An 8,637-nucleotide genomic window follows, 5' to 3' on the forward strand; every position below is an offset into this window, starting at 1 on the left:
TCCGCGCCTGCGTGGGTCGGCGGCGCGGGGCCGGGGAGCCCACCGGGCGGCCCCGAGCCGGCGGAGAAGGCCTGGCTGCGTTAGCGGGACAGCTCCAGGGGAGCGCGGCGGGGGGCAGGAACCAGGGGCCGCCGAGGTAGCACTCCGTGGCCTTCCTGTAGGCGCTGTGGTGGCTGCGCATCCACGCCATCGCCTGATGGTAGTGTCGCCAGTATCTCGCGTACGCGGGGTGAGCGGCCCAGGGCTGGGGGCCGGGCCGCGCGGCTGCCTGCAAGACGCCAGGAGGCTGGGGCTGCATTCCGCAGCCAGAAGACCCTCTGATGTTTAAGTGACAAAACGACAAGTGGCTACTAAATACCTACTCCACACAGAGGACACAGGACAGGCCCCCGCCCACAACAGGCCCCAAGTGTATACACAAGCGCGCAGGAGACAAGGAGTTTAAGGTTACGGGCATGATGAAGTGGGGGCAGAGGCTAGTAAGTATCATTATTAGAGAGACACAGGGAGAGATAAGGACAACCACCTTGGCCCTCTCTACCCACTGCACCTAACCTGCCGGTTGAGCGACCCACACACCCTACCAAGCACGACTTTCTCCGGCCCTCCCCTCTCTGCTCCCTAAACGCCCTGGCCTGGCTCACTCCCGTGCCCAGACAAAAGCGGTCTAGCAACCTACCCAATGGTGCCTTTTAATGGTTTTTATTTATTTTTGAGAGACAGAGAGAGGCAGCTCGAGCAGGGGAGGGTCAGAGAGAGAGGGAGACACAGAACGCCAAGCAGGCTCCAGGCTCTGAGCTAGCGGTCAGCACAGGGCCCGACGCAGGGCTCGAACCCAGGAACCGTGAGATCTGCCCTGAGCCAAAGCCGGACGCTTAGCCGACTGAGCCACCCAGGTGCCCCAAATTTACTTTTTTTCCTTATGAGTTAAAAAAACGAAACCAAACACCTTACCTGCGCTGCCATCTGTGAGGGTGGAAGTCCGAACGGGCACTGCATCTAGGAAGGAACAAGCACAGTGCAGAGTGTGGTCAGTATGTGTGGGCGATGTCCGGAGGCTGCTTCCTGCCAGCACTGTGCCTCATCTTCCCGAGACACCCACTGTGGGGGCTGGCACATGGGTTATGGCCCTGTGGGCCGAAAAGGAGGGATCTCCTTAGGTACGTTTAAGTAGCTCAAAGGACACTGCATTTTTCAAATATTTGTTTACCTATTGAAAGACTGGAGAGAACCGTTTTGTTTGTAGCTGGTGCATATATGAAAAATATCAATACAGAACATGAATTAAAAATACACAACCAGTACTTCATTTCCTAATCCTTAACTCTTGCCAATGCCTGTTTAAATTAACCTTAGATGACCCCACGGCTTGAATAGACTACATCTCGTCGACTCCGTGGACACGCTGTTGGGTCTTGCCTTGGATCTGGGACTTGGAGAAGCCTCTCCAAAGGAGCTCTCTCTCCAGCATGGGTTGTGCCCTAGGCATTAAGCCCCGAGACAAGCCTTGATTTGGTTGACTGTGATCAGCAGCTCTCAGTGCGGTGGGACACCGCACTCTCCCTGCCCGACCGCTGTGCGTTTCTTTGTAGGAGAAGCTCTTCGTTCCATGGGGCTCTGCACCAAGCAACTGCACAGAATGCCTCTGCCCGACAGCCTTGCTCTGCCAGTTTAATCTGCAGCTGTGCCTTTTAGAACTGATTTAAAGCAGGTTTAGTTTTTTCCATTCCTGTTTAGGAGTTCAGAGCTATATATCCTGGGGTGCCTGGCTGGCTCAGTCGGCAGAGCATGGAACTCTTGATTTCGGGATCCTGAGTTCAAGCCCCATGATGGGCATAGAAATTACTTAAAATAAAAAAACCCACCAAAAATAAAAATTAAAAAACAAAACAGAAGTAACATCCTAAAACACATAAGATTTTAAGCATCTCTGAGATAGAATCACTAACAATGTGGTGGTGAACAAACAACTACTTCGGTTTTGAAACTCTGGGCCATCAGATACTGATAGAGGCCTGTTTCCTCCTTCACTTAACCAGAGGGTGGATTTTAAAAATCTCTAAGCCTTAATAAACTTGACTTATTTTGTAATCTCTATCAGATGTTTTGCTATGGTTAATGTGGAAAACTGAGATGTCAAATTGACCACATTTTTTAAGATTTGGCCTGAAGAGAACCGTTTGCTTTCTTTTTAAATATCCTAAGCTTTCAAATAGGTGATTTATAAGAGGGTTGACATGATCTTCTGTAAATTTATCATAAACATAGCCCACACTTCCTGTTCCCTGTTCTAAATTCAGGAATACACACACAAGCAGTGAATGTAAGCCGGGAAAAAGCTAACCAACGCAGCGAAAATATGTGTAAATTAAGTCCATATTACTTTAAAACTATAAAAGTTTAAGACATAAAAAATAAATAACTAAACGCTTAAAACGTGAGCACTTATCTGAAAACGTGACTAACTCCTTTGTGCTTTACAAGCTACTGAAGAAATAGAAAACTCAATACAATTAAGGGGTTAACCACGCAGAGAACTGACACGGACACAAGTGAAATCACAGTGGAAATCAGCACACACTTGAGCGCTAAGCTGTAAGGTGCAGCCTGTGAGGGGCTAATTCCTTCCAGCTGGCTTTCATATTTAGCTCACTGAAATATGAACACTTCTGAGAGCCGGCAGCACGTAATACCATTACAGTGAACTCCATGTGTGTCTTAATCAAATTTGTTTTTAGAGATTAACAAGTAGCATAGGCATTAAATTCGAAAAATCTAGGAGGCATCTGCGTGTCTTCTGGAAATGAAGAGTTTTGAATCCCGACTTCTATGCCTCATAAAATGTACGCGGAACCAGATCAGCGGAAATATTAATTATCCCGAACTGGGAAGTGTGATAGCCTCAAATATGCAATAAAGGTTACTATGATTGAACACTACCACAGATCTCAGGAAATCTTATTTTTATTTGTACTTGGGAAAAATCCAGCCTGGCTTTAAAATTCATAGTACCAGGGTCGCCTAGGTGGCTCAGTCTCTCTCTCAAAAATAATAAACATTAAAAAAGCCGATTTTTTAAAAAAGTAGTAGTACCAGTGTTCTGAAAATGTCCAAGATGGCTTATGAGAGGCAATTTTGTCACCGATTTTATTCGGACAGTGCTTTCCTCACTGTCTTGGCCGCTGGGACACGCACAGTCACATCTGCGGCCGTCCTCTGGCAAGGGAAGTCCCAGAGCTGGTGCTGGCGTTCTCGCTCACCCTTGGCTTGATAGCTCTCCCTCCCTCCCCAAATTCTAAAACCTATGTATTATAGGTTCTTTTATGTTGTAAGTATTTTCAGATTCCTAAAATCCAGCGGATATTCAGTTAAACGTAGTTCCTGAGAATGACTGACAAATTAAGTAAACTTCCAGAAATCAAAGAAAAGAAAGTATAGGAAAGCACGTCTAAGAGAGTAGCAGCCTGCAAGGAGCTTTATAATTCCTGGCTTGCTCTTTCCAACATGACTCTTGGTATTTTACGCCTGCAAATTTTTTCTGTGAAGGGTCAAATAGTAAATATTTTGGGCTTGTAGACCACATAGTCTCTGTCACACATCCTTCATATTTTTCTTAAAACTGAAGAAAACAACAAACCCAACCCTTTGAAGATGCAAACCCCATTGTTAGCTCCCGGGCAGAACAAAGAACGGGCTGGGCCGCCCGGACCGCCCTCCGCAGCCCCGCGTTATGTGAATGTTACGCAGCCCTACGGCTGTATGGTCGCCCCTCTGTACGCAGAGCCCCTCACTGCTGCTCGTTCTCCGCCTGGCGATTCCTGACGGTGGGGGGACTCTGTGATTCTCACTCACCTAGTAAACGAGGAGGCTTGGCATAAGACTAGTGCAAGCAAGACACATGTGACAATGACCTCCATCAATCCTGGTGACCAGTTCCTAATATCCAGAACAAGACTCGTGGCCACAACTAAGGAAACTGGACCATTTGTTAAAGATCAACATAGATATTTCAAGACTGAATTAAAAGGACAAACCCACGCCTGCCATCGGCGAGGCCCAGAACGCCCCTGGGGTGCCGTGCTTGCTGACCGATGCCTCAGCCGCCACCACGGGCCAGACAGCAGCTTTCCCTGCAAAGGGCATCGGTTGGCTCCCAAGGGAAGGTGAGGACCTTCGATAAAAACGGGTCCTGTTAAGTTTTTCAAACTGGCTGCCCTTTCTGCACAGAGCGCATGGGGACCCGAAAAACGCCTGGGTTCCTGAAAAGCCAACCTACAACTAATCCTGGCCATTACAGCGACGCTTTCAAAAACCACCACCAGTTCCAAGAGGAGAGACCTATGGTCACAGATTTAGATGCCTTTCCACCGGCTTTATCCCTCACTCCCCACCTCTTTGGGAGTGTCTCCTACTCTTTTATGGCCGACGGCTTCATGGAGCCAAGGGCGGCTTCTCTGCCGCCGGGATGGTGGAGCTGAAAGAAAAGAGAAAGGCAATGTCAGGGCAGGCCGGGACCCACAGTACCACCAGACCCGCGCCCCTCCCCGGCGAGCACAATGGCCTCACAGTCACTCCCCAGCTGAGCCCCGGCGAGGACAGAGACCGAATTCATGCTGTCCTCAACCACCAGAGGAGGAAGGAAAAAACAGCGCTGAGGTCACTCACGAAACACTGCTGTGCCCTGGGTCCTGAACCATGTACTTTCCCATACGGCCTTTCTTAAAAAATGCGCTCGCTCTTCAATGACTGTGCTTATCCCCAGATGTATGATGTACGGATTTAGGAGATGTATTCTCAGATGCCCGCATAGACATGAGGGGTAACAGGCGAGAGCTTTGTTGCTTTCAGTGAGAAAAAGCCAACTATTTCCATGAAGCTTTTAAGAACGTCCCCAAATAAGCAATGCGGCTTTGTTAAAAGGTAGTGACATTGTATACTTTTAACAGCATATTTATATTCCTGTAAAAATAGGATACAGGACGTGCCATCCCAACCAATAAAATAAAAACACAAATGCCCCTCAAATGAGAATGTACACTGCAACTGGATTTTCCTCTCTGGCCTCCTTTTCCAATAGAATTCTGAATATTAAACACCTGAAAACTCACCTGCTTTGATTTTTTTTGCAACGACACCCATTAATAAGTTAATCATTAAATAAGTTATGCTGGCCAGAGACCCTGGAGTCAATCAATCCTTTCTGATAAGGCTCCCAGTGACTGGGCTCTCTGAACCAACCAGATACTTTGGGGGATCTAATTTAGGCCTTCGGTATATGCTTCAGGGTAGAAGGGGGTCCACTGGAGACTGCGCAGAATAAATGTACAATGAGAAAGGTAAAGTATGTAATTGGGCCATGTGGTTCTAAGGAATTTCTGTATCTGCAGTAAGAACTCTCTCAGAGAAGATACCTTCCAATAACGCCTGTACCAGTAGGAGCTTCCTCAACTAAGATAATAAAAGGTTTTCTGACAGCATTGCTTCCTGCTCCCCACCCCCAGCTGCCTGAGGGCAACTTCAAAGGTCTCATGGGCTCCCTCCTGTGGCTTAGCGTGGTCCCTGCTGGGTATTGTGGACATCAAAGATGGCTGAAGGCACGCCTGGGTGGCTCAGTTGGTTAAGTGTCCGAATTGGGCTCAGGTCATGATCTCACGGTTAGTGGGTTCGAGCCCCGCATCGAGCTCTGTGCTGGCAGCTTGGAGCCTGGAGCCTGCTTCGGATTCTGTGTCTGCCTCTCTCTCTGTACCCCTCCTGCTCACACTCTGTCTCTCTCTCTCAAAAATAAACAAACATAAAAAAAAAGAAAAGATGGCTCAAGACTGAATGTCCTTCTCCTACCCTCAGGAGTCCAGCCAGGCTCTATGTCTCGGCCGGACACAGGCCTCCTACAAGGGCACATGCTACTGACTTCAGAAAGCCCGTACCTGTCTGTCTATAACGGCTATCATTAAAACTGATGGGTGAGGGAGCCAAAAACGTTTTATTTCCTTTTCATCCCTTCAAACCCAAACCCCAATTTCCTCTCTCACCGGCAGAGGCTGAAAGGATGTAGTTAGGCATTCTTAAAAGAAAAAAAATACAAGTAACATTCCACCCACAGAATGGCATTGTTTAATTTGTCAGCAGGGCAATGGATTTGTGAGTGGATTTATTTGCAAGTTCACCAAATCCCCACGTGCCTAACATCAGAATCTTAAGTGAAATATGAGGCCACTCAAAAACAAAGTTACCCCGTGACTCACAAACAAAACAGGCAATGGGAGGGTTGAACACTGGGGTAACTCAGGACATAACAGTAATACAGCTCAAACGAGGAAACAAGTTCACCACACTGACAGTGTATCCCTCACATAGCAAAACCTAATGCGACTGTAAAGGGGTAAAGGTTGAACAGGTAGGTTATGCAAGTTCAGAGCATTCAGCAAAACCTGTGACTAGTTTAAAGTGGTGAAGACCACCAGTAGATTTCAGGTGCTGGATTTCAAGTTTTATTGTATAAACCCATACATGGTAATTCTATTTCATCCCTGTCTTTTCTGAATTTATACGGCACTTGCTATGCCCCACTCATTTAATCAATTACTCGTAAGCATGGATTCTGCAAGCTCTTTCTTTTAAATTTCCCATTTTCCTTCTAGCATAAAAACCATAGCTATATCTTCCCGGCTTTGGATACCGGTGAGTTTGTTGGTTCCAAAGAATAGACTCTCCTCTTCCTTCTACCTCCCTAAATAAACTGAGTAGCTAGTCACTCAAAGAATTGTAAAGTTCCAAATCTTTTCAGGAAGCAGACATTTAAATACATTAATGTTTTGTTGTTGTTTTTTTTTTTTTTTTTGAGAGTGTGAGCTCATGCACATGAGTGGGGGTGGGGGCACCGAGAGAGGTTCCCAAGCCGTATCTGCACGGTCAGGGCAGAGCTGGATGCCAGGCACGATCTCATGAACCACAAGAGATCATGACCTGAGCCGAAATCAAGAGCCAGATGCTTAACCAACTGAACACCCAGACGCCCCACTAATATGTTTTCAAAAATATTTTCATCTGATCTTTGATCGACTGCAGTTACGCCGTTTCTTCACTTGTCCAACTGTTCTATGGCCGGATTTCCTACGGGAGAGGGGGAGCTCCAAGAGTTCTGCACCTAGTTCGTAACCCCTCCACTCTGGCCTTAATTGTTCAATTCCGCCGCCTCCCCTGGTCCTCATCTCACCCCTTACATGCTGGATCCGAAAAAACAAAGTAATCCTTCACTGTCTGCCCAACAGTTTTAGAATGAAAATTTCTCTCTGGAGCTTTCATTTGCATACTTTCCCAGAGCAGCAACAAACACGGAGATCTATACACCGTCCTGTGACCCTGCCTTTGGTTATACCCATCCCAAGGTACTAACCAATGATCTTTAAAAATATATGGTATCTGTTTGCCTTGCCATCCCAAAGGGGCTGTTATAAACTTTATTATCTAAGTTGTATTTGTAAAGGTTACGTCCACCCCACAGATCATGGAAACGACGAGTAAACCCAGAAGTGTTAATCATCTTTAGTCTGGACTTTCGAGCAATGTTGTTCTGACTTCCGGTGCAAAACGGCTGAATACAGAACCTAGCCTAGGAAACAACTTTAAAAAATCATTCCTGAAAACGATCAAGTTGTTCGGAACCATGTGATCTGTACCAAGGGACTCCTAGGATTTCAGAGCTAAAAGGTACTTCGTTGGTCCCTGGTTCAACTCCACTTAGTTACTGAGGAAGAAAAGTGGGCAAAGACATTCTCCACCTTCACACATAAAAGGCGCCTAAAAAAACCCACGGGTGCCAAATGTTCTCCAGCTAACTTCCACCAAAATGTCTGATCTCCCACAGAGGTCAAAGTGTGAGGAAAAGAACGAAAACGCCAAGTTTTCAGTAGACGGGCCACTATTCCGAGCATCCCCGCAAGGGCGAGGCTGCCCTGGGCTGCACGGCCCAAGTCTGCATTCACTTTCCGGACTCAGCTTACAGAGCGTTACTCGACACCTCGGAATCACGTGGGGGAGCTTTAATAAAAACACCGATGCCTGGGCCCCACGTATGGATACTCAAATTTAAACGGTCTGGGACGGGGGCCCGGGCATAAGAATTTTTAAAAGACTTCCGCTGATTCCGAAGCGCGGCAGAGCGGAGTCTCTGGGACCGGTTCTCGGTCACGACTGAACCAGCAATGACTTAGGAATCTCACGGGCCCCGCGGGATGATGCTAAGTACGACTACGAGGCGGCCAAGCCCTCGGCTCTCCTGGCATCGGAAGCAGCCAGGCTCCGGGGCCTCCAGGCCCCTCCCTCAATCCCCAAAGGAAACCCAGCAGTTCCCGGAGTCACCTCGTGGGCTCGTCGCTTGCTGCTCGCGGGCGGTGGGCGAACATGGACCTATTTCCTGTGAGGAGACTGAAGGGGCGGCGGCGGGAGGGGCTGTTGCCTGGGAGACCAGAAATGCACTTCCGGCGCGGATCACGTGAGTGGCGCCGCCGGAAATCCCGGGCACGCCGCCGCTGACGCCACGTCCGCGCAGCGTTCTTACGCCACGTGGGGAACTGTCGCGAGAGGAGGCTCCGCCTCCTGGGGCGGAGCGTCGGGGCGGCTGAAGGGGGCGGGGCGACG

General features: G+C 48.3%; 1 protein-coding gene across 10 annotated transcripts in view; it reads right to left on the reverse strand.

The window, feature by feature from the left end:
* GEMIN8 (gem nuclear organelle associated protein 8) overlaps window positions 1–8,490 on the reverse strand; it is an 18,289-nt gene extending 9,799 nt beyond the window's left edge. For 2 of the 10 annotated variants that reach the window (XM_029930369.1, XM_029930378.1), the window contains exons 1-3: window positions 8,359–8,490; window positions 955–999; window positions 8–317 (exon numbers count right to left, since the gene is read on the reverse strand). In XM_029930369.1, the coding sequence (XP_029786229.1) occupies window positions 8–317; window positions 955–999; window positions 8,359–8,402 (399 nt within the window). In that variant the 5' untranslated portion in view covers window positions 8,403–8,490. Of the gene's footprint in view, window positions 1–7; window positions 318–954; window positions 1,000–4,391; window positions 4,475–8,358 lie in introns of all 10 variants that reach the window. The other 8 variants (XM_029930370.1, XM_029930377.1, XM_029930374.1 and 5 more) reach the window with 8 other exon arrangements.
* Between the last annotated feature and the right edge of the window lie 147 nt (window positions 8,491–8,637).

Source organism: Suricata suricatta, chromosome X (genome assembly GCF_006229205.1).
Source record: "Suricata suricatta isolate VVHF042 chromosome X, meerkat_22Aug2017_6uvM2_HiC, whole genome shotgun sequence".
NCBI lineage: Eukaryota > Metazoa > Chordata > Mammalia > Carnivora > Herpestidae > Suricata > Suricata suricatta.